This window comes from Oryx dammah, unplaced genomic scaffold, assembly GCF_014754425.2.
Source record: "Oryx dammah isolate SB20612 unplaced genomic scaffold, SCBI_Odam_1.1 HiC_scaffold_6, whole genome shotgun sequence".
Taxonomy (NCBI): Eukaryota; Metazoa; Chordata; class Mammalia; order Artiodactyla; family Bovidae; genus Oryx; species Oryx dammah.
In genome coordinates, this window is record NW_024070190.1 from 5,405,043 (window position 1) to 5,432,635 (window position 27,593).

Here is a 27,593-nt window from a genome sequence, read left to right on the forward strand (position 1 = left end):
CACGTCCATCGAGTCCGTGATGCCATCCAGCCATCTCATCCTCGGTCGTCCCCTTCTCCTCCTGCCCCCAATCCTTCCCAGCATCAGAGTCTTTTCAATGAGTCAACTCTTCTCATGAGGTGGCCAAAAGTACTGGAGCTTCAGCTTCAGCATCATTCCCTCCAAATAAATCCCAAGGCTGGTCTCCTTCAGAATGGACTGGTTGGATCTCCTTGCAGTCCAAGGGACTCTCAAGAGTCTTCTCCAACACCACAGTTCAAAAGCATCAATTCTTTGGCGCTCAGCTTTCTTCATAGTCCAACTCTCACATCCACACATGACTACTGGAAAAACCATAGCCTTGACTAGACGGACCTTAGTCGGCAAAGTAACGTCTCTGCTTTTCAATATGCTATCTAGGTTGGTCATAACTTTTCTTCCAAGGAGTAAGTGTCTTTTAATTTCATGGCTGCAGTCACCATCTGCAGTGATTTTGGAGCCCAAGAAAATAAAGTCTGACACTGCTTCCACTGTTTCCCCATCTATTTGTCATGAAGTGATGGGACCAGATGCCATGATCTTCATTTTCTGAATGTTGAGCTTTAAGCCAACTTTTTCACTCACCACTTTCACTTTCATCAACCAAGGTTTAAAACAATAGACAACAACAAAAAGAAATCTGCCTTAGAGCACTTTCATAGTGCTCAGATACTAAAGCAGAGAAGCTTTTAAGTTTTGGCTTTAAACACAAATAATAATAGTTGGGCAAAGAGTGGTTTCAGGGAGAAAAACAAGTATCTCTATGTGCAAGCCTATACATAACCTGAAAATAAGTCTCATACAAATGTGAACAGTACTAACTGGATAGAAGCCGCACAGAATTGCTGATCTTGGCATCTGGTCCACCTGCAGGTCCCTAGCAGCAGAGACTTGCAAACATGCCTGCCATCTTCAATAATGAATCATATAACAGATTCACAGGATGATTATAATGATTAATGAGAAATCTGGCTTCAGTGCAAAATCAATATGCCTGACAAAGCCAGTTGACCACTGTCAAGACAGCCACTTAGCAGCAGATGGCCAGCTTGTGATGGTGACTTAATGAAAAGTCTCCAGAGGGAAGAGACCAGGACCAGGACAATTCAGTTCAGTTCATTTCAGTGGCTCAGTCGTGTATGACTCTTTGCAACCCATGGACTGCAGCACGCCAGGCTACCCTGTCTGTCACCAACTCCCGGAGTTTACTCAAACTCATTTCCATTGAGTCAGTGATGCCATCCAACAACCATCTCATCCTCTATCGTTCCCTTCTCCTCTGACCTTCAATACTTCCCAGCATCAGGGTCTTTTCAAATGAGTCAGTTCTTCGCATCAGGTGACCAAAGTATTGGAGTTTCAGCTTCAACATCAGTCCTTCCAATGAATACTGAGGACTGATTTTCTTTAGGATGAACTGGTTGGATCCCTTTGCTGTCCAAGGGACTCTCAAGAGGCTTCTCCAACACCACAGTGCAAAAGCATCAACTCTTCAGCACTCAGCCCTCTTCATAGTCCAACTCTCACATCCATACATGACTACTAGTAAAACCATAGTTTTGACTACACGAACCCTTGTTTGCAAGGAAATGTCTCTGCTTTTTAATATGCTGTCTAGGTTGGTTGTAACTTTCCTTCCAAGGAGCAAGCGTCTTTGAATTTTATGGCTGCAGTCAGCATCTGCAGTGATTTTGAAGCCCCCCAAAAAAGAAAGTCTGTCACTGTTTCCATCATTTCCCCATCTATTTGCCATGAAGTGATGAGACCAGATGCCATGATTTTAGTTTTCTGAATGTTGAGTTTTAAGCCAACTTTTTCATTCTCCTCTTTCACATTCATCAAGAGGCTCTTTAGTTCTTCTTTGCCTTTTGCCATAAGGGTGGTGTCATCTGCATACCTGAGGTTATTGATATTTCTCCCAGGAATCTTGATTCCAGATTGAGCTTCATCCAATCCAGTATTTCTCATGATGTAGTTTGCATATAAGTTAAATAAGCAGGGTGACAATATACAGCCTTGACGTACTACTTTGCTGATGTGGAACCATTCTGTTGTTCCATGTCAAGTTCTAACTGTTGCTTCTTGACCTGCATACAGATTTCTCAGGAGGCAGATCAGGTGGTCTGGTATTCCCATCTCTTGAAGAACTTTCCTCAGTTTGTTGTGATCAATACAGTCAAAGGCTTTGGCAAAGTCAATAAAGCAGAAGCAGATGTATTTCTGGAACTCTCTTGCTTTTATGATCATCCAATAGATATTGGCAATTTAATCTCTGGTTCCTCTTTGCAGCCAAAGATGAAGAAGCTCTATACAGTCAGCAAAAACAAGACCAGGAACTGACTGTCGCTCAGATCATGAACTCCTTATTGCCAAATTCAGACTTAAATTGAAGAAAGGAAAACCACTAGACCATTCAGGTATGACCTAAATCAAATCCATTATGTTTATACACTGGAAGTGACAAATAAATTCAAGGGATTAGATCTGATGGACAGAGTGCCTGAAGAACTATGGACAGAGGTTGGTAACATTGTACAGGAGACAGTGATTAAGCCCATCCCCAAGAAATGAAAAAGGCAAAATGGTTGTCTGAGGAGGACTTACAAACACCTATGCTATGCAATGAAGAGAAGCAAAAGACAAAGGAGCAAAGAAAAGATATACCCATTTGAATGCAGAGTTCCAAAGAACAGCAAGGAGAGAGATAAGAAAGCCTTCCTCAGTGATCAATGGCAAAGAGACAGAGGAAAACAACAGAATGGGAAAGACTAGAGATCTCTTCAAGAAAATTAGAGATACCAAGGGAACATTTCATGCAAAGATGGGCACAATAAAGGACAGAAATGGTATGGACCTCAGAGAAGCAGAAGATATCAAGAAGTGGTAAGAATACACAGAAGAACTGTACAAAAAAGATCTTCATGACTCAGATAACCACGATGGTGTGATCACTCACCTAGAGCCAGACATCCTGGAGTGCGAAGTGGGCCTTAGGAAGCATCACTGTGAACAAAACTAGTGGAGGTGAAGGAATTCAAGCTGAGCTATTTCAAATCCTAAAAGATGATGCTATGAAAGTGCTGCACTCAATATGTCAACAAATTTGGAAAACTCAGCAGTGGCCACAGGACTGGAAAAGGTCAGTTTTCATTCCAATCCCAAAGGCAATGCCGAAGAATGCTCAAACTACCGCACAATTGCACTCATCTCACATGCTAGCAAAGTAATGCTCAAAATTCTCCAAGACAGGCTTCAACAGTACATGAACCACGAACTTCCAGATGTTCAAGCTAGATTTAGAAAAGGCAGAGGAACCAGGACCAGAACAGTACTAACTAATCACTGTTCAGTGCCAACCAGCAGAAATAGCTGTTTCAAGGAAGCATCTGGCTGGTTCTAGGAAGTTATTAACAGTGTGTGTCCAGGTCTGAAACCCAAAGCCAAGTCATGATTGAGAAGCGAAAGTTGAATAAAATTTAGCATGCTTTTCCTTGTAAGTGGCTTAAATTACTATAGTTAATGCATATGCCTTCACTCAGTTAAATTCTAACCTTTGTAGATGATTCAATACAGGTATAAAAATAAGTCACTGAGTTTCTGACCTTGCAATTAAATGAAATCACAGCCTAACTAAATTATTTTAGGTATGCCACCTGGTTTAAACTAAATGGACATCATTTTTCTATTGGCATTGATTTTTATATGAATCTGCTCATGAAAGAACTTGAGGTACATGCTTCAGGGAACTATCCCATTCACCATCCTCCAAGGGAGCGTAGATATGAAACTGACAAGAGATTTGGATAGGGGTGAGATAGTACTAATAAAATGAGTACAATAAATGCAGATTTAGTGAGCAAAACTGCTAATTTAAAAAAAAATCAAACCCAAATTTATTATTTATTAATATTTGCAAAGAGAGAACATATTTATGTTTCCCACTATTGATGACATTTTCCAACCAAATCCTTCATTTCGTGATATGTTTCATTGAGCAGTTCATTTCTTCTCTTTGCAAGGTAATAATATTTTTTACTGAAAAATAATAGATGGAATTATTTGAAATTCTGGGATATGTTTTGGGTCCTTGTTGACAGGGACTTCAAATAAAGACTCTGCTCTGTCATTCTATTGAAACTGTTAAATTCTTAAGGCTAATGAATGGATCCATGTGTCAACAGAATGCCCCCTTCACAGTTTTGTTAAATAAGAATGTAACTCCACAGACAGACACGGATACTTTGCTTTCTTTTTTTCTAAGCAACCATTTAAATCTACATTCAGAATTTTAATTTCATACTTTTCAGAGTTTCCATCTTTGGAAGTGATATTACTTTAACATCTCAAAATATATGAAGCCTTAATTACCTGAACACAGCTTCTCTATACATTGTTCCTCAGCTTTTAGGATAAAAAATAAATTTTGTTAAAGTTATAGGGAAATGTGGTAGGTATATAAAAATGAAAACATGTCTATGTTTTGCATCAAACAACAACATTCTGCTGTGCCACTTTTTCCCCTACATGTGTCCTTCAATGACACGACCATGGATTTTACTCCGCAATTTTAGTTTGTCTCTTTTTAAAATGTTTTCATTTTTCTAATTTGATAGAGGAATAAAAAGAAGCTGAGGGGCTCCCCTGGTGGTTCAGTGGAAAAGAATCTGCCTGCCAGTCCAGGAGATATGAGGTCCATCCTTGATCTGTGAAGATCCCACATGCCACGGAGCCACTTAGCCAATGCACCACAATTACTGAGCCTGTGCTCAAGAGCCCGTACTATAGAGCCCAGGGAAAACTGAGCCCAATGCCACAGCTACTGAAATCCGTGTGCCCTAGAGCCTGTGCTCTAAACAACAGAAGCCACTGCAATGAGAAGTCCATGCACTGCAGCTAGAGAGTAGCCCCACTCGCTGCAACTAGAGAAAGCTCGTGTAGCAGCAAAGACCCAGCACAGCCATAAATAAATAAATAAATTCGAGGTGGAGTTATTTTCACTTCTCCTGGAGTAAGTAATTCACTAGGAGTTTCTTGGTGTCTCTTGTAATTTTCCAGTGTATGAATTTCCTATTACATTCATGCAATAGTGTATAAACATGTAACAGTCTATACAGCCCCCACAGTAAAAATTCTAAATGGAGAGCTGTAGAAAAAATAAGTGCTTCAATGGAAGAAATTCCTGACATTGGCTAAGTCAGACCTAATATGTCACAATGTGCCCCAAAGATATAAAATGCCATTTTTGAAAAATTTAAACGTGGGATGTACTTACTTAGATTTAAAGTTCAAAAGTTTGGTTTAATTTTTTAAAACTTGAAAAAGTGAAGAAAAAAGCCACAAATCTAAAAATTAAACAAATGTGACGAACCAAACATTAAACATACAGAGTAATACACGTACAGGAGATGATTCAATGTCTTACCTTCATCATGAATTTCTGTAGGGGCATAAGGAAAAAAGAGAAAATATTAAATACACATTATTTCAAAGACATTTTAAAACCTCGTATTTATAAAGACTACATTGTTGTAAGTGGAGTAACATGAATAATAAACAAAAAATATCCACTGTGTTGTCACAACAAAACTCAATGTCAACTACATGCTGGAAAAAAGCTGTAGCAAGCAAAACTCTCTTTTAATATGTTTTTAGATTAGTTCATTCTTTTTCCGTGAAAACATGCTGTTTGACTTTAATGCGTGATTCAATTTACAACATTTCTAAGCATCTCAAAAAAAGTATACTCTTCAAATTATACTCTGAAAATGGTCTAGATTTTTTTCATCTGTTACATAAAAATGCAGTAATATAAACAGCAACTCAGCTAACTTGAGCAAAATAGTGGATTAGAAACAGGTACAGTAGACAATTAATATGCTGTGATGGGCTGCCCATATTTCATGCAAAAAATGACCAAAAGCAATTCCTTAGGCACTACATATTATTATATGTGAATTTCAAAGAAAAAAGTCACACAATTTTTCTTTTTCTCGTGACTCAGCCACCACTAATGATTTATATTATAACAGCCCTTTTTCATCTACAAAATATATACATGTACATATATTCCTTTCTTTTTCTTAAGACTCATAAAGTTTCTTTGACTTCTTATTCCTCGGAGAGATACACAGATGAAAAAGAGTGAAGAAGGAAAAATATTATATTTGACAACTTAGGGCAAAATCTAGTTGCCAGGAGCATGTAAGTCCTACAGAGGAAAACACACACATATCCACATTAGTTTTTAAGAAAACAAGGGAAAGTTTTCTAACACAGATGTTAAATACCACACTTGCTTCCCTGAAACATACAGACAGAGTAATATGTACATGACTAAATGGCAATTCTATCATGATTGATTCTTTCATTTTCAGTATTATAATTTTAAGGAAAAATTGTAAAGAACCATTTCATTCTCACCTCAGAAAGCAGAGCCTGTGTAAATATTCATGGTAAATAATATCCTGGAACTTATTTTCCATGTTGAAACTGACTAGTCACATGTCTACAAATGATCACCAGTGATACAGAATATCACTGAGGAATTGCAAAAAAATCATTTTAAGTCCTAATTCAAAGAAAAACTTCAAAATCATGTGACAGAACATGGTTTGTAATAGATACTTTCTTCATGAGATTTGTGGTTTTTTAATTTATCTAAGCTTTGGAGATATTTCTTTCAGAAATAGTCTCAGCTTGTTTTTTTGTCAATTACCTAGGTTGAACTACTTCAGAATTGTAGCAAATAGAAAAAAGTGGTCAATTCAGTTTTTGAAGTCTGCTCGTCATAATTTTTAGCTGTGTATCAAGGCAGCATGAGCAAGCCAGGGAAGAGAGTAATCTGTATAAATGATTAAATAAAAATGAGCCCTGTAAGTAAGCAAAAGCTAAAATAGCCATCATACAAAGAGAAAGAAGAACAGATGTAACAGACACACATTATTTTCAAAAGATAAGAACATGAAAAGTTATTTCTGGCATTACTGACATTAACTTTTTGTACAAATCATCTATTGGTTCATTTGGCTTACTTCTTTATGAGATATCCAAAAGGGATCATTCAGGGCAAGAAAGAAAGTAAAACACATTAAAATATACAGGACAAATATATTATTTTAATCTCAATGTCAATGGCACAATTATAAAAAGCAACAGAAAAAGAATAAAAATAAAAATTCCTTACAAGTTGAAAATGATAAGAGAAAAAAAAAAACTCAGGAATGATAATACTGAAACAAATAGTTCTGATTTAGGTGAAAAGAATTATCATTTTTATGCATGCAGTAAGTATAATTATTTAAGAGATAAAATATTAGACAACATATGGAGACGGACAACTATAAAGACAGAGGCCAGGCATGGTGCTTTCTGTCTTAGAAGAAATTTGAAAATGAAAATTAATTCACACAGAAACACAAAAAGGGAAATTTTAGTTCTTTAGGGTAAAATTCCAAGTGGCAGCAATTCAGTGCCTCAGGTTTAGTTTAATTACTCCAGAATGGACAAGTCAGATGAAGTGTCAAATGTGAGCAAGAGATGGGGACATATTCCCTCTTCCCATTATGCTACATTAACATGAAAACCAGGAAAAGAAATAGCAATTCTTACATTTTAACTCAAATATTGCCCTGGGAGTCTAATGGATGATAAAAACAAGCAGGAGCCTTTGATCTATAAGCTTATGAAACCTGATCTGATAGATCTAAAAGCCCTAAGGGGTTTTCTTAGCATATGCCAATGATTACAAATAGAAAAACAAATCAAACAGCAATACTGTATTCTGAAAATTGCAATAAAATATCAGAGTTCAAGAGAATGCATAATTATATTCAATCTGTTACTGATACAAAAAGAAACAGTGATATACAAAGCTTTTCCACCATAATTATGCCTTTCACCTCAACACTGGATTATTTTTAACTCATTTTAGTTTTGTGAGATGATAACTGATTATAAAACTTAATACCTCTATAAATGGACTTTTCTTAGAAGTTTTAAAAGAATCTTTACTGCGGTGTCTTCTTAAAAATTACACAGGTAAGGGATTAGCAACAAAATTAACATAGGAATATAAAGTGGAAGTGACAAAAAGATTCAAGGGATTAGATCTGATAAAGGAGTGCCTGAAGGATGGAGGTTCATAACATTGTAGAGGAAGCAATAATCAAGACCATCCCCAAGAAAAAGAAAAGCAAGAAGGTAAATGGTTGTCTGAGGAGGGCTTACAAATAGCTGAGAAAAGAAGAGAAGCTAAAGGCAAGGAGAAAAGGAAAGATACACCCATCTGAATGCAGAGTTCCAAAGAATAGCAAGGAGAGATAAGAAAGCCTTCCTCAGTGATCAGTGCAAAGAAATAAGAGGAAATCAATAGAATGGGAAAGACTAGTAGAGAGATCTCTTCAAGAAAATTAGAAATACCAAGGGAACATTTCATGCAAAGATGGGCACAATAAAGGACAGAAATGGTATGGACCTCACAGAAGCAGAAGATATTAAGAAGAGGTGGCAAGAATACACAGAACTGTACAAAAAGATCTTCATGACCCAGATAATCATTCACCTAGAGCCAGACAAGTGGGCCTTAGGAAGCATCACTACAAACAAAGCTAGTGGAGATGATGGAATTGAGTTGAGCTATTTCAAATCCTTAAAGATGATGCTGTGAAAGTGCTGCACTCAATATGCCAGCAAATTTGGAAAACTCAGCAGTGATCACAGGACTGGAAAAGGTCAGTTTTCATTTCAATCTCAAAGAAAGGCAATGCCAAGGAAAGTTCAAACTGTCACACAATTGCCCTCATGTCACACACTAGCAAAGTAATGCTCAAAATTCTCTAAGGCAGGCTTCAACAGTACATCAACTGTGAACTTCCAGATGTTCAAGCTGGTTTTAGAAAAGGCAGAGGAACTAGAGATTAAATTGCCAACATCCGTTGGCTCATCAAAAAAGCAAGAGAGTTCCAGAAAAACTTATATTTCTGCTTTATTGACTACGCCAAAGCCTTCAACTGTGTGGATCACAACAAACTGCGGAAAATTCTTCAAAAGATGGGAATACCAGAACACCTTACCCGCCTCATGAGAAATCTGTATGCAGCAACATACAGAGAAATCTGTATGAAGCAACAGTTAGAACTGGACATGGAACTGGTTCCAAGCTGGGAAAGGAGTACATCAAGGCTGTATATTGTCACCCAGCTTATTTAACTTCTATGCAGAGTACATAGTAATGCCAGGCAGGATGAAGCACAAGCTGGAATCAAGATTGCCAGGAGAAATATCAATAACTTCAGACATGTAGATGATTCCACCCTGATGGCAGAATGTGAAGAGGAATTAAAGAGCCTCTTGATGAAGATGAGAGGAGAGTGAAAAAGTTGGCTTAAAACTCAACATTCAAAAAACAAAGACCATGGCATCCAGTCCCATCACTTCATGGCAAATAGATGGGGAAACAATGGAAAAAGTGACAGACTTTATTTTCTTGGGCTCCAAAATCACTGCAGATGGTGACTGTAGCCATGAAATTGAAAGACACTTGCTCCTTAGAAGAAAAGCTATGATAAACCTAGACACCATAGTAAAAAGCAGAGACATTACTTTGCCAACAAAGGTCCGTCTAGTCCAGGCTATGGTTTTTCCAGTGGTCACGTATGGATGTGAGAGTTGGACTATAAAGAAAGCTGAGTGCGGAAGAATTGTCTTGAAATGGCTGTGGAGCACCTATGAGAAAGGTCCTAGACCCCTTCTTAATTTAACCCAAGCGGACAGCAGAAGGAACCCCGAGGCAGACTGGTAGGCAGAGGGTTGAACTGTTTTCTGTTATTCTTCAAATGACAGAAAAAGGGAACAAATTCTACCTGTGACAGCACACTTTCAAAATTCCTAGAGCAAGTGCATACGATTGGACCTCTGTGGATTTTCAAAGAAAGAAATAACTCAAATCTAAAATTTACTGAGACCTACACATAAGTTACAAATTGATTCACTGGCAAAACTAAGTGGCATGGTTGTCAGCTCAGGGTTCTCTCCAGTACTTTCTCATAACTAGAAAGTTAAGTCGCTCAGTCGTGTCTGACTCTTTGTGGCCCCATGGACTGTAGCCCACCAGGCTCCTCCATCAATGAGATTCTCCAGGCAAGAATACTGGAGTGGGTTGCCATTTCCTTCTCCAGGGAACTAGAAAGCAACCACTAACTTACAGGTTTGCAAATAAACATACCAAGAATAAATTTTGAGATGAGAAATTATTATGAAAATGAGAGAGAAAAACTACACAAGAAGGCAGGATCAAGAAAGCAACCAAAGGCACAGAGGAAAAATGGGAATACTTCCAGATGATAGTAAAAAGGGGTTTTATTCATTTACACACTCTATTTCCAAAGGAATTAAAGTTGCTTGAGTCGTTAGTTTAAGAAATACTGGTTTGGATACAGCAAAGAAATACTGGAATGTAAGTGAAGGGATAAAAAGATGAGAGAGGGACTTATCTTAGGATGGCTGATCTTGGGGAAGGAGCAGAAAAAGGTGAAACACACATTCTTAGAAAGAAACAGGCTTCCATTTCCAAGATGAATTTGGATCAGAATTTTAACTACAGGCAAAGAAGAGAAGACATTTCAAAAGGAAAGGATTGAACAAAATTAGTAATAGACTAGTTATGAAGAAACAGATGAAGAATTAAAATTATTTCCAGAGTTATAACATTGAATTAGTAGTTTTCCAAAATCCACACAAGGGTGTCATCATCAAGGAAATGGTAAATTTAATAAACAAAACATCCCTTAAATAAAGGGCTGAAATAAATGAAAAAAGAGCAAAGAATCACACACACACACACACACCAGGTAGACATATGACTGGGAAACAACTGAAAGGCTACTGAAAAGACAGCAAACGTCTCAAAATGTTGCCTCAGGAGAAAAGCATCCCAGAATCAAGAAAAACAATGAAAATAAAATGAAGCCATCAGTTAACCCAATCTTCGCTGATTCATGATATTAAGTCACAGAGCAAACAACAAAACAATACAACAATGAATGGCCTCACTGTTTTGCTCATTTGGGGAAAAAAAAAAAAAGTAGATCCAGAATGTCAGTGGTGGAAAAGGAGATTCTATTTTCCACTCAGAATTACAAGGAGTTCAGAATCAGAAGGCTCTTTCCCTGTCTGCCTGCCTCCCTTCTTTCCCTCCTTTCTCAACAGTTGAAGAAACTGAAGCCAACAGTAATAACGTAATTTGGCCACATTACACACTTTGTCACTCCGTTGGTCTTCAAACTTATACCCAGATTCCTGGCAACTGTTAAATTTCCTTGTAATATTTTATCATTCCCCTTCACTTTTTAAGATTATATGAATATTTAAAGTCTTTTTCTATAGCACATGGAAAAATATAAGAGCTAAACAATAAGAACTTAAGATTAAATGGTCAAGATTTTCAGTAAAAGATATACAATATTAATAATACAAGTCTTCCCTGTTGGCCAGGAAGTCTTCCTTTCAACGATCATAATAACAAAGCCAATTATATAGAGATGATAATGTTCACACTAGCAAGTAATGCTCAAAATACTTCAGGCTACAACAGTATGTGAACCATGAACTTTCAGATGTTCAGGTTGGATTTAGAAAAGGCAGAGGAATCAGAGATCAAATTACCAACATCTGTTGGATCATCATAAAAGCAAGAGAGGTCCAGAAAAACATCTACTTCTGCTTTATTGACTATGCCAAAGCCTTTGACTGTGTGGATCACTATAAACTGTGGAAAATACTTCAAGAGATGGGAATACCAGACCACCTGACCTGCCTCCTGAGAAATCTATATGCAGGTCAGGAAGCAACAGTTAGAACTGGACATAGAACAACAGACTGGTTCTAAACAGGGAAAGGAGTAAGTCAAGGCTGTATATTGTCACCCTGCTTATTTAACTTATGTAGACAACATTATGCGAAATGCCGTGCTGGATGAAGCACAAGCTGGAATCAAGATTGCCGGGAGAAATTTCAATAACCTCAGACATGCAGATGACACCACCCTTATGGCAGAAAGCAAAGAACTAAAGAGCCTCTTGAAAGTGAAAGAAGAGATTGAAAAAGTTGGCTTAAAGCTCAACATTCAGAAAACAAAGATCATGGCATCTGGTCCCATCACTTCATGGCAAATAGATGGGGAAACAGTGACAGACTTTATTTTCTTGGACTCCAAAATCACTGCAGATGGTGACTGCAGCCATGAAATTAAAAGACACTTGCTCCTTGGAAGAAAAGCTATGTCCAAACTAGACAGCATTTTAAAAAGCAGAGACATTTCTTTTCAGACAAAAGTCCATCTAGTCAAAGTTATGGTTTTTCCATTAATCATGTATGGTTGTAAGAGCTGGACTATGAAGAGGGCTGAGCACTGAAGAGTTGATGCTTTTGAACTGTGGTGTTGGAGAAGACTCTTGAGAGTCCCTTGGACTGCAAGGAGATCCAACCAGTCCATCCTTAAGGAGATCAGTTCTGAATATTCACTGGAAGGACTGATGCTGAAGCTGAAACTCCAATACTTTAGCCACTTGATGTGAAGAATAGACTCACTGGAAAAGACCCGGATGCTCACAAAGATTAAAGGCGGGAGGAGAAGGGACTCACAGAGGACGAGATGGTCGGATGGAATCACCAACTCGATGGACATGAGTTTGAGCAAGCTCAGGTAGAGTTGGTGATGGACAAGGAAACCTGGGGTGCTGCTGTTCATGGGGTCCAAAAGAGTCAAACACGACTGAGTGACTGAACTGAAATGAATGTTCTAGTAATAGAGAATATTTGAATAGATCCCATTTTCGAAGAAACAAAACTACAAATTTAGAAAGTTCCAACTGAAGACTGGTAAAATATGTATTAATTACAACATAGCAGTTACTTTGAATACTAATAGTACCAGCCACACCAGGAAGCCAAACAAAAAGATTAGAGGCAACAGCAGACATGCAGCCATTCAGATCACAATCTCTTAGGAAACACATACCCATTTTTCCACATCAACCTTCTGCGGAAAGAAAAAGCCAAGATAAATAATAAGCAAACAAATAAATAGCTGGCAAGGTTTTAATTAGTGTCACTTAAATAAACTGAAATGCAGTCCCTGCACCAAAACCTATCTCCAATTCTGAAGGACAGGTAACAGTATTCAAATTTTTAATTTATAGCATTTAATCTCAAACAAACAAAAAAAATTTCAATTAATTTAGTTATCAGAACTTCAAAAGGCATTGGGCTGAATATGTACCAGGTACATGAAATAAAAATAACCTAATATATTCAAAAGCAAACTTGAACATTTATCACATTCTCAAACCTACAAACCTTTGATTCAGGAACCACTATTCTCCTCTAACTAAAAGAATCTATTTAATAAAAAAGATCCATTTAGAAATACAGCATCTAACTATACATCTCTGATATAATGAAATTTCTCTTAGCCAAATCTTTCCACTCGTATTAAAAATTTACAATATAACAAGTGGTATATGCTGCCAAATAATTCTGAAACTGCATCAAAATATTATTTAAAACATATTTATTAATGAATGCATGTTAGTTGTATAACCATTATGTGATTCTTTAAAAAATAAGTGAATATAATTATATCCAAAGTGTAAAACAGAACAAATCACAAAGCCATATGTTAACAAAAACTGCCTTCTCCTGCTCAATCCATCAGAATTTTAAAATCTCAACACTCTCACCTTAAAGGTTAAGTTTGCATAACCAACCTCCCTTCTTTAGCACATATGATTGGTAATCAGTGAAACTTGAGGTGTGCTTCAAACTCCTCATTCATTTAAGTTTATTTGCAATTTTTTCCTTAGAAAATTCATTAATTGAGTCAAAAGCTCACACTATCCAGGCAGGAATATTTGCCATAACTAAGAACCTCCATTCCTTAGTAAACAAGCTTCAAGAAGGAAATGTGCATAATATTCACATACATACTAAATATTTTTAAATGTTATAAAGTGATATAAAAATATCAACCTAAGTATACAGGTAGGATTGTTTTGAAGGCCCAGTGAAATTCAATAGATTCAAATGCTTGTAACAGAGCATTTTGGCTTCTTCAATAATTTACCTCATCTTCAGAAAAATCTCTTCTAAGCCTACTCCCAACCTCTGAACTTAAGAATACATTGTCATTTAAGAAAGAACACTTTACTGAATGGAAAGTCCTGGTTTTTACTATACACTTTCAAGATATTTAGCTGTTATCTAAAGTTCAAGCCCTTATTTGAAGCATGAAATCTATTAGAATAATGAATATATTTCTTTACATCCTGAGTCACAGGAAAGCAATCTAATCATGGCAAGTATAATGTAATTATTACTCACTTTTCTACCTTTAAAAGAACAAATTCTTATATTTATTCCTTTCAGGAAAAATAAGGAAATGTAAAATGATTTCCCTTTCATGTTTACCAGGAAAATAAGATATGTCATATTTTTCAATGATTAACAAAGACACTGCATTATCCCATCATTATTTTCACATCTCAGTTTTAACATACACACACACACACACACACACACTTGCACCAGCATAAAGTGCTATGGGATTTTTCTAGAAGAAAGAGAACCTGTAATCGAGTCATAGTTACTAGTTATTAGTAATAAATGGTCTTTAAAGATCTATATTATAAAACAGAAAATGTCTCTTAAGAAGCAGGAATTAGTTAGCAATAATATAACAGACTCAGTATCCAAATAGCCAAAGAAAGGCATAGCAACAGCATGTGCTGGAGGTGAAATTTCAGCTAAACATAAAAGACAAGACAAATGATCTGGAGTTCAAAGTGCAAAAGCTGTAACTATGCATAAGTGATGCAGAGAGATTTCATGACACTTATGAATGCTAATAAGAACTATTTAATTAAATGCCTATTAACAGTGAAAAATAGAATGATTTATATGTAGCTCATCAAGGAAGGAAAATATAAAGTGCACAATGAACTGGATCAATTTTATAGTTTAAACAATTACCAAATCCATAAAGCACATAAGATAAATGAATATTCCAATAATTTTTTAACCAAGTATGTGAGATTTTTTTTAATGTATCAACTCCATTAATTTAGAGAAAATAAATATTTTACCATCTGTAGAAAGCTGCCTTATATATTTTAAGACCAAAAATGAGCAATCTTATTTTCAAATAAAAACAAAATTTCCATTAAAAAAAATAAAACAGTCATTTAAGGAACAGCTTGATTTAGCAAAAAGGACATGTTAAGAATATAATACAAAAGTAGTTAAATCTAAATTTTATTATAGAATCATACAAAAGCTGAAACATCCACATGACATCTCCATTTTTGTATTCATATTTTATTCAATATATACAATTAGCATGTTTCAATAATTTTATATATGTTTAATGGACATATAAATTATAAATTAGGGTACATAAATATGAACTATTCAATAATCTACAAAAACAAATTTGGTTGTTTCTTCCAAGTTGCTTAACTTATTTTGCTGTTTAAGGTAAAAAATGTTATTATTAAACCAATAAGTCATATAGTTAGAACTTACTATGTGCCAGACTTTGAGCTAAACACTTTACATGTAATCTTACTGCCTGCATTTTATATATGAGGAAACAAATGACATGCAAATGTGTTACAAATTTTCCTCAACAACAACAAAGTTGTTGGAAAAAAACGATTGGATTTGATCTTGAAATCGGGTTTTTAACTTCAAAGTCGCATTCTCATAAGCACTTCTCTGTATGCCAATAGCAAGATACCTCATCTTTTTGCTTCTCTTTTGCTTCAAACTTTTAGTCTCTATCTAATTTGGAAGTTTTCACCCGGTATTTCTTATGGTTAAGTGTCACCTAAATACAATGTGTTAACATCAAAATAAGAGAATGTAAAATGAACCTAGAGATTCTTATTATATCAAATATTTTACTTAGTTTCAGTTATTCAAACAGCAGGTCTGCTTTTTCACCTAGATAAAGTTCACCTAGATAATTACAACACAACAATAAAACATCCATCAAGAATATAACATTTTTAATATCAAGGCATAACAAGAAAAAGTATTTGAAATATTTAATACATGCCTGCAATCCATTACCCTTTTTAAGAATAGACAAATGTGAAAAACAAAAAACTACCCTATAAATAATTCTCCACTGCACATGTTTATTATTAAGACTGAGAAGAAGAACATGAGAAATTTGCACAGTGTGTTCAAGGATTCAAAAGACAATAAAGTCATTTCAATTTTTTTAAGTAAAATTACAGTTTGGAGGGCCCATATTTTTAATAAATATAACAAATTCAGAAAAATATATAAATCCTGAATATATAACTTCATAAAACTTTACTTCATAAAATATATAACTTTATAAAACTTCAAGTAAATAAACAAACCCATGTAATCATCACCCAGATCTAATAATAGGACAGAACCTACAACTTAGATGCTGCCTTCACGCCCTCTCCAAAGGTAACTACTATTCTATCACCATTATTATTCTAATTTGGAAATACAGCCTGTGTTCTCTTCTTATCTAGCTTCTTTAGCTGTCCTTAGGTCTCTAAGATTCATCATGGTGTCACATGTATTGGTAAGTAATTCATTTTCTCTGCTTATAATATTCTACCATATGAATATGTCACAATTTATTTACCCATTCAGCAGTTGAATGTGCTTCCCTTGTGGCTCAGCTGTTAAAGAATGCAGGAGACCTGGATTCTATCCCTGGGTTGGGAAGATCCCCTGGAGAAGGGAATGGCTACCCACTCCAGTATTCTGGCCTGGACAATTCCATACACTGTATAGTTCATGGGGTCACAAAGAGTCGGACATGACTTAGTGACTTTGACTCACCGAACAGTTGAACATTTGGGTTGTTTCCTGCTTGGAGCTATTACAAAAAATTTTGTGATGAACATTCTTGTACATATCTTTTGGTAAATATAGGAATATATACATATATCCACTGGTATATACCAAGAGTGGGATTTCTTGATCATGGACTTATAAATGTTTAGCTATAGTTGATACAGCCAAAGAGATTTCCAAAATGGTGGCATGCATTTAATTCTCATCAGAAGTATATTAGTTTCACTTGCTCCCTGTCTTGCCAATACTTGGTATTACTAGTCTTCAATTTTAGCTCTTCTGGGGAATGTGATACCTCATCACAGTTTTCAGCTATATTTCCCTGACATATGATGAAGCACTTTTTCATATGCTTTGGAAATCTGGAATATCTCCATTGTGAAATATTTGTTCAAGTTTTTTACCCATTTTTTTGCCATGAGTTGATTTGCTTTTGTTCTTACTGATTTGTCAGAACTGTTCATACTTTCCAAATATCCTCTCCACATCTGTGTCCTGTCTTTTCCATTTTTTAATGGTAACTCTGAGGACAGACATTCTTAGTTTGGGCATAATTTCTGAATCTTTTCCTTCATTGCTGGTGCTTTTTGTCCTGAAAAGACCCTTCTACATTATTTTTGAGACAATTTATTATCTTAACTCTTACCTGAGACCTACCATCTGTTTGGTATTGATTTGGGGAGTATATGGTACTATGGAGAGAATTTAGATTCATTTTCCCTTCATTTAGCTATTCAACTGACCTGATTGTCTTTAACAGAAAGATAATTCTTGAGCCCACTGCACTGAACTGCCACCTCTGTAATAAGTCAAGTTACTAACCTGTAGAGGTACTGATAAACTCTGTTCTATTCTGGCCTATTTTTCTATTCCTGTTATCATAACCACTATTCCATCAAAATAATTTTTGATATCTGGTAGCCAAAGGCTCCAATTTTGTTCTTCAACATTATATTTGTTAATATTGACCCTCTTTACTTCCTGTAATATGAGAACAAACTTACAAATTTTCATGCACACACACACAAAAAGAAACCTGTCAGGATTTTGATTTTGATTGCACTGGTTAACTGATAAACTTAGAGAGAACTGCCATCTTTATAATATACTGCCTTCCAACATCATATATTCCTCTTTATTTTAGGTCATCTTTAGTTTCCTTCAAAATGTTTTTCAATTTTCTATAGAAAGGTTTGCACATCTCTCATTATAATTATTCTGAGGCATATGTTGTAGAATTATACTAAGATAAGTGAACTCATTTTGAAATTTTTATTTTATTTTTGCTAATATATAAAAGGCAGCTGAAATTTTATACTGAGTTCTAACTTTGCTAAATATACTTTTTAATTCCAAAAGTGCCTACCATCACTTCTTTAATATACCAAAATAATTCAATATTTCACTAGTTTTCCATTTTATAGTTTCTATCAGATTAAAGAGTTTCTTACCTTACAAATTTACTAAGTTTGCAACAAATTATGTTTTAAATGTTTTGAAGCTATCCATTAAAATACACAATCTTTCCTTTTTCATCTTTTAATATGTCAAAGACATTAATCAGTTTTGTGGATACATTAACTACACTTGAATTCCATGTTAGCTATAATATGCTATAGATTTTATATATCCATAAATTTGATTTACTAGTATTTTACAGAGGATTTCTGAGTCTATTACTTTGATGAATATAAACATATAACAACTTTTTTCTGGCAAGATCTTTCTCATGGTTTAGGACCATGGCTATGTTCACATCCTGTAATTAGTTGAGGAGGATTCTAAAACAAGTTAAGATAACTGCTCACTCAAATGTTTTTTAGAATTGACCAAAGAAGCCATCTGGGTCTGGACTTCTTCATGGTAATGTGAATTTTAATAGTACTTATTCTTTTAATATTTTAAATCTGAGATATAATTGACATAACTTTATATTAAATGAAATGATTTGATATTTGCATATATTGTGAAATGATCATTACAATAAATCTAGTTAATATCCATGACCACACATATTACAATTTTTTTCTTGTAATGAGAACTTTTTGGATCTCCTACCTTAACTTTTAAATATAGCATACAGTGTTATTAACTATAGCAAACATGCTGTACGTTGTATTTCCAGGGATTACTTACTTTATAACTGGAAGGTTGTATATTTTGACCACCTTCACCCATTTTGCCCCTTCCAATACCCTGCCCCTGCAACCACCCATCTGTTCTCTGGAACTACAGGTTCAGTTTTTCTGTATGTTTTTCTGATTCCATACAAAAGTGAAATTACATAGTTTTCGTCTTTCTCTGTTTCACTTGTTCCAGCATAATCCCTTCAAGCTCCATCCATGTTGTCAAAAAATATTTCTTTTGTGGCTGTATAATATTCCACTGTGTGCATATACCACAATTTCTTTATGAATTCTTCCACTGGTGTTCACTTAGGTTGTTTCCATGTCTTGGCTACTGAAAATAATGCTGTAATAAATATGGGGAACACATGTCTTTCCAAGTTAGTCTTTTCCTCTCCTTTGGATAAATACCCAGAAGTGGAATTGCTGGATCATACGATAGTTCAATTGTAGCTTTTCGAGGATCCTCCATAATGTTTTCTGCAGTGGATGCATGAATTTACATTCCCACCAACAGTGCACAAGGATTCTCTTCTCTCCACATGCTTGTCAACACTTGGATTTCTTTTTTTATTATATCCATCCAACAGTCAAAAAATTAGATTTCACCAAAGTTTTGATTTGCATTTCTCTGATGATTAGAGATCTTGAGCATCATTTTATGTACACTTTGGCCTTTATACGTCTTTAGGAAAATATCTATTCAGATTCTCTGCCCATGGTTTAATCAGATTGCTTCGTTTTGTTATTGAGTTGTATGGGTTCTTTATATATTTTGGATATTAACACCTTATCAGAGATGTAATTTGCAAATATTTCCTATTTCATAGGTTACTTTTTCATTTTGTTCATGATTTCCTTTTCTGTCTGAAAGCTTTTAGGTTTGATGCAGTCCCAATTATTGATTTTTGCTTTTGTGGTCTTTGCTTTTGGTATCAAATCTAGAAAACCTTCACCAACACTGATGTCAAGAAGCTTACTGCCTATGTTTTCTAGCAAAAGTTTTTTGGTTTCAGGTCATAGAACTTCAAGTCTTTAACCATTATCAATTGATTTTGGGCATGGTATAAAATATTGGTCCCTTTTCATTCTTTTGCGAGACTCTGTCCAGTTTGCTCAGTACCTTATTTTGAAGAGACTGTCCTTTTCCCATTGTTCACACCGGCAGCTTTGTCATAAGTCAGTTGACCATCTATCATGGGTATATTTCTGGGCTCTCTGTTATGTTCCACTGATCTATATGTTTTTTTTTTTTTTTTGCTAATACCATACTGTTTTCATTACTATAAGCACAGAATATCTTTCCATTTATTTGTTTCTTATTCAATTTCTTTCACCAATGGCATAGTTTTCAGTGTAAAGGCTCTTCACCACTGTGGTTAAATGTATTCCCATTCTTTTTGATCCAATTGTAAATAGCACTGTTTCTTTAATTTCTCTTTCTGATAGTTTCTATTAGTGTAGAGAAATGCAACAAATTTTTGTATATTGATTTTTTTTTAACCTGCAGGCTTACTGAATTCATTTCTCTATATAACATCATATCACCTGTGAAGTGTGATAGTTTTAATTCCTCCTTTCCAAATTTCATACCTTTTCTTTTTCTCTGGTTAAGACTTTCAGTACTATATTGAATAGACAGGGGAAGAGTGGGTATCCTTGTCTTGTTCCTGATCTTAGAGGAAAAGCTTTCAGCTTTTCACTGTTGAGTATAATGTTAGCTGTGGACCTGTTAGATATGACCTTTAGTAAGTTGAGGTATGCTCCCTCTACACCCACTTTATGAAGAGTTTTTCAATCATAAATGAATGTTGAACTTTGTCAAATGGTCTTTCTGCCTCTGTTAAGATGGTCATGATTTTTATCTTTGTCTTGTTAATGAGGTATATCACATTGACTAATTTGTGGATGATAAACCATCCTCGTATCACTGGAAAAAACCCCAGTTGGTCATGGCATTGATGCTTTTAAGGTATTGTTGAATTCAGTTTTGTACAGAATTTTCTCTTCTATATTCATCAGAGGATATTGACCTATAATTTTCTTTTCTTGTGGTATTCTTGTCTGGTTTTGGTTGCAGGTAATGCTGGCCTCAGTGATTATGTTTAGAAGTATTTCTCCTCTTCTATTGTTTCAGTTCAGTTGCGTCTGACTCTTCGTGAACCCAGGGACTGCAGTGCGGCAGGTCTCCCTGTCCATTGCCAGCTCCTGGAGTTTACTCAAACTCATGTCCATTGAGTCATTGATGCCATCCAACCATCTCATCTTCTGTCATCCCTTTCTCTTCCCACCTTCAATCTTACCCAGCATCTGGGTCTTTTCCAATGAGTCAGTTCTTCACATCAGGTGGCCAGAGTATTGGAGTTTCAGCTTTAGCATCAGTCCTTCCAATGAATATTGAGGACTGATTTCCTTTAGGATGGACTGGTTGGATCCCTTTGCTGTCCAAGGGACTCTCAAGAGTCTTCTCCAACACCACAGTTCAAAAGCATCAACTCTTCAGTGCTCAGCACTCTTCATAGTCCTACTCTCACATCCATACATGACCACTGGAAAAACCATAGCTTTGACTAGACGAACCCTTGTTGGCAAGGTGATGTCTCTGCTTTTTAATATGCTGTCTAGGTTGGTCATAATTTTTCTTCCACAGAGCAAGCATCTTTGAACTTCATGGCTGCAGTCACCATCTGCAGTGATTCTGGAGCCCAAGAAAATAAAGTCTGTCACTGTTTCCACTATTTTCCATCTATTTGCCATGATGTGATGGGACCAGGTGCCATGATATTAATTTTCTGAATGTTGAGTTTTAAGCCAACTTTTTCACTCTCCTCTTTCATTTTCATCAAGAGGTTCTTCAGTTCTTCTTCGCCTTCTATTGCTTGGAGGAGTTTAAGAAGAATTGGTATTAATTTTCCTTTAAATGTTTAGTAGAATTTATTACTGATGGCATCTCATTCTTAAACAACATAAGACCACAAAGTTCTCTCTGCCTTCAATTTGGGAGAAAAGCTCACCATAAATTTAAACAAATGAAGTCAACAAGTAAGTCTAATAATGCACTGAATTATACTTTAGCCCAATTTCCTATCTTTATTCTGATTTTTGTATTAGATAGAATGTTATTTTGTCAAATAATGTCAAACAATGAAACAGACTTATACAATACAGTAAACTTGGCCATCTCCCACAATATTACATTCAACTTAGTAAGGAAAAGATTTAGAATTATCACTTGGAAGTTTAAATTTTTTTCTTTTAAAATTTAAACTGAGTAATAGAAGACAAAGATGTACTGCTTCTTAAGTTGTTCCTCTTTTAGAATAGGAAAAGTTCCCGTAACACTCTTTACATTGCTTTCTGAGTATATACACTAACTCAAAACTACCAATATCTCCATTTTCAAGCATAGAATATATTAAAATGGGGTTTGTACATAAAGTTTAATGTTAATGAATTCAAACTGATGGGTGCTAAGCAAATATAGTAATTCTCTTCTGTATAAGCTCTTACCAGAATTACTAAGTTTGATTAAATACCACAAGTAAATCCATCTGGGAAAATAAATATTTAAGAAGAGTATGAACAATTAGTGAGGGGAAAAAGAGAAGAAACTAGCCTCATTAAATATTAAAATGTTCCTAAAATAAAGTGATTAAATCAATACTGGTTTGGTATAATAATAGACAGACATGTGTTACAGAATATTCAGCTTAGAATAACCCATCTGGGAATATATGAACTTAATGTATGACATCACAATAAATAAGGAAAGGAATCATCAGTCATGAAAAATGATGGGCATTCTTCTTAGCCACTGGGGGAAATAAAATCAAGTTAAACAGTAATCTTACATGAACTCTGGATGAATCTACTATGAATAATAATAAACTCTTAAATAAATTCTACATCCATTTACTATTTTTAAAAGGGATGGGTATAACAAAGAGTATACAATGATTTAATCAAAACAGTTCAGTGCAATCTCAATCAAAATATCAGCAAGTTATTTTGTGGATACTGACAGAAACTTACTCTAAAGCTTCTATGGGAAAACAAAAGACCCAGAAAAGCCAAAACCACATTGCAGGAAAAGAATAAAGTAAGAGAACTGACACTACCCCACGTTAAGACTCAGCTATAAAGTTACAGTAGTCAAGACAGTGTGGTACCCATGAAAGAACAGACAAATGGACCAATAGAAAAGAACAGACAGCACAGAAATAGACCCACACAAAGAGAACCAATGTATCTTTCACAAAGGTAATTCAATGAAAAGAGGACAGTCTTTTCACCGAGTGGTGCTGGAACAACTTGATGTCTGTATACAAACAAAAAAAAAAAAAGGAAAGAAAAAAAAAGAAAAGAAAAAGATTCTAGATACGGATTTTAAAACTTTCACAAAAATGAGCTCTAAACAGGTCACAGCCTTAAAATAATATATGAACCATAAAACTCCTAAAAGATAACATGGGAGGCTATCTGGGTGACCTTGGGTTTGGTAACAACTTTCATAGATATAATGACAAAAGCATGATCCATGAAAGGAAAATTGTTAAGCTGGACTTCATTAAAATTAAATCTTCTTCTCTGTGAAAGACACTGGCAGCCAAATGAAAAGCCAACTCACAAGTGGGGAAAAAAAACTTTACAAAACGTATATGTTATAAAATTCTGGTATTCAAAATATACAAAAAACTCTTAAAATGCAAAAATATGATATACAATAGAATAATATTCACCCCAAAAAAGAATGAAATAATGCCATTTGCAACAACATGAATGGACCTACAGGATACCATCCTAACTGAAGTCAAACAGAAAGATAAATACAATATCCCTTGTATGTGATATCCAAAATACGACACTAATGAACTTATCTACAAAAAAGACTCACAGACACAGAGAACAGACTTGTGGTTGCCAAGGGGAAGAGGGGATGGGGAGGGATGAATTAGAAGTTTGGGATTAGCAGATGCAAACTATTATATAGAGAATCGATAAACAACAAGGTCCTACTCTATAGCACAGGAAACTATACTCATATCCTGTGATAAGCCATAATTGAACAAAATATAGAAAAGGAAACATATGTATATGTGCATGTGTGTATATAGGCATCCCTGGTGGCTCAGTGGTAAAGAATCAGCCTAAGCAGGAGATGTGGGTTTGATCACTGGGTTGGGAAGATCCCCTGGAGAAGGAAACTACAACCCTCTTCAGTATTCTTGTCTGGAAAATCTCATGGACAGAAGAAACTGGCGGGCTACAGTTCATGGGGTCACAAAACAGCTGGACATGACACAGTGACTACAGAACAACTATACACACACACACACACACACACACGTACATATATGTATAACTGAGTCACTTTGCTGCACAGTAGAAATTAATATGACATTGTAAATCAACTATATTTCAATTTAAAAACTTAACAATATGAAAATAAACAACCCAATTCAAAATTTGGCAAAAGGTATCATCAATAGATACTTCACAAAAAAGATATGAGATGGCATGTAAGTATAGGAAAAGATGGTGCATGTCATATGTCATCAGGAGCTTTCAAATTAAAACAACAGTAAGATACAGCTACACAACTATGAGAATGGCCAAAATCCAAAACTGATACCACCAAATGCTGATGATGAGATGCAGCAATAGGAACTTATTAGCTGGAATGCCACAAGGTAAACACTCTAGAAAAGGCAGTTTGGCAGTCTCACACAAATAAACACAATTTTAACATATGATGCAGCGATCTCTTTCCTTCATATTTACCCAAAGGAGCCGGACGCGTATGATGACATCAAAGTCTACACATGAGTTTATAGCAGCTTTATTCATAATTGCCAAAACTTAGAAGCAATCAAAATGTTCTTCAATAGATAAATAGATAGACAAGCTACTCTATATCCAGGCGATGGAATACTGTTGTTGTTCAGTTGCTCAGTCGTATCCAACTCCTTGCAACCCAATGGACTGCAGCACACCAGACTTCCCTGTCCTTCACCATCTCCCAGAACTTGCCCAAACTCATGTCCATTAAGTCAGTAATGCCAACTCAATAATAAAAACAAATGAGCTCTTGAGCTAAGGAAAGACATAGAGAAACATTACATGCATCTCACCATGTGAAAGAAGCCAGAATGAAAAGGCGGCATACTGAATGATTCTAACTATATAACATTATGGAAAACGTAAAACTATGGAGCCAATAAAAAGATCAGTGGTTAGAAGGGAGAAAGGCATGAAAAGGTGAAGTTCAGGGGACTTTTAGAGTACTGATACTATTCTGTCTCATACCAGGAATAGTGGATACAAAACATAATATATTAACTTAAAAAAAAATTTTTGCCATGCTGCATGGCACATGGGATCTCAGTTCCCTTACCAGGGATCAAACTCTCATCCCATGCATTGTTAGCACAGTCTTAACCACTGGACCATCAGTGAAGCCCATGTGAGAATTTTTAGATTGTACAGTACAAAGAGTGAACTGTAATGTAAACTGTGAAGTTTAAATAATGATTTGTCAATATTGGCCCTAATGTAAACTATGAACTTGGGGTGGTAATATTTATGAGTTATAACAAATATACCACATTAAGGCAAGATTTTATAATAATAAGGGATGTGGAGAAGGGAAAAGGCTATGGGACATTTTCAAACAATTTTCTGTAAATTTGAAATTGCTTTCAAAAATTAAGTGAAATAAAAACATTTTCAGAAATTAAAAACATATTCTAATGTAAAGAAATTATATGTAATGTATACCAAATTATTATGAGAGAAATTAAAAATTCAAAAATCCAGTGATATGAATCTCTGAGTAAAATATTACTTCTGGCTGGGAGGATTATGAAAATATTCAAGGAAGGCACTTTCTTGGACATAAGCATAGAAGGACAGGGTAAAATTCTGAAAGATGCAGAACTGCAGGTTGACGAATTAAGTGTGGTAAGAATAAGAGAAATCTATCAGGGGGAAATAGAGTTTATTCAGGGAGTGAATCCAATCTAGATAGAGAGTGGACTGTATGAAAAACTAGCTAATGGATAAAAAAGATGTGGTACATATATTCAGTGGAATATTACTCAGCTATCAAAAAGAATGACATAATGCCATTTGCAGCAATATGGATGGACCTAGAAATTGTTACACTGAAATAAGTCATACAGAAAAAGAAATAAAAAAGAAAAATATAAAAAGAAAATAAATTTCATATTATATCCTTTATATGTAAAATCTAAAAGGAAATTATACCAATGAACTTATTTACAAAACATGAAAAGACTTACAGACTTATGGTTACGGGGCAGGGGAAGAACGATGAGGAGAAGGGATAGTTAAGGAATTTGGGATTGTACAAACTGTACACACAATTTGTGTACATACAGTTGGGATTGTATGTACACATTGCTACATTTAAAATGGATAACCAACAAGGGCCTAAGGTACAACACAGGGAACTGTGCTCAATGTTACATGGCAGCATGGATAGGAGGGGAGTTTCTGGGAGGGTGGATACATACATATGCATGTATGGCTGAGTCGCTTTGCTGGCTACCTGAAACTATCACAATACTATTAATCTGCTACACTTCAATATAAAATTAGAAGTTTAAGAAAAAAAAAGAATAACTAAAGCTAGACAGAGAGAGAAACTAAAACCTCAAGTTCCTTCATAAAACTGATTGTTCACTTGGCAACAATTAAATTAATGAAATTAGGAACAGTCTGCTCAGGGAACAGTTTATTCAACAGTTACAGGCAAGTTAAATACCTTAGAAAGAAGCCATAATCTGGTTGTGTTGACAAAACACAACCAGAGTCATCTAATCATTGGCTGAATCCCCTGTTCACAGGTTTCTTCCCAAGCAATTCTTGAATAATTTTCAAAGGAACTAAAAACTCTTTATGGTGAAACGAACTACAAATTTACTGAATTTAAATACCTATGTAGCATTTACCTCAAATCCATACTGGAGGCATAGAGATTATACCTCATGAATAAATAACACAATATCACTCATTTTCCTACTCATAATTGTTAGACACACTAATACCATTAGAAATAAAACAGTCTCCAGGCCATGGGTATGTAAAGAAAATCTCAGTTTTTATCTTTTCCCTGGCATCTTGTTTTTATTTCTTCACCCTCCTCCCTCAAACATTTATAGTTTATAAGGCACAGATTCCACTTATGCCCTGTTCTGGAAAAAACATTCCTAGCTCTTTAGGCTCTACCTCACCAATTACTGTTCACAGGATTTGGAACATAGTTATTCATAAGTCTATAGAACAAACAAATTCAAGTAACTTCAGCTAACGAAGTATTAAATTTTGCGGCTGACAATTACTTCTTTTCTTGTCTCTGCTGTGATCTGTCTCTGACTTCTCACTTCCTTTGCACTGTCTGGTCTCACTGGGACACTTCTCTCTCATGTCAGACCATGCAGTGATTTCAGTAGGTTCTTCTTATCTCACACCAGGCTCACTGCCTCCAAAACCATGGACATCAGTTGCCCACAATGCAGAGCCCATTCT

General features: G+C 35.3%; 1 protein-coding gene across 1 annotated transcript in view; it reads right to left on the reverse strand.

The window, feature by feature from the left end:
* Window positions 1-27,593, reverse strand: part of LOC120865404 (ryanodine receptor 2-like) — an 803,227-nt gene that overhangs the window by 472,570 nt on the left and 303,064 nt on the right. The window contains exons 4-5 of the mRNA XM_040242681.1: window positions 13,034-13,054; window positions 5,441-5,455 (exon numbers count right to left, since the gene is read on the reverse strand). Coding sequence (XP_040098615.1) covers window positions 5,441-5,455; window positions 13,034-13,054 — 36 coding nt within the window. The remainder of the gene's footprint in view (window positions 1-5,440; window positions 5,456-13,033; window positions 13,055-27,593) is intronic.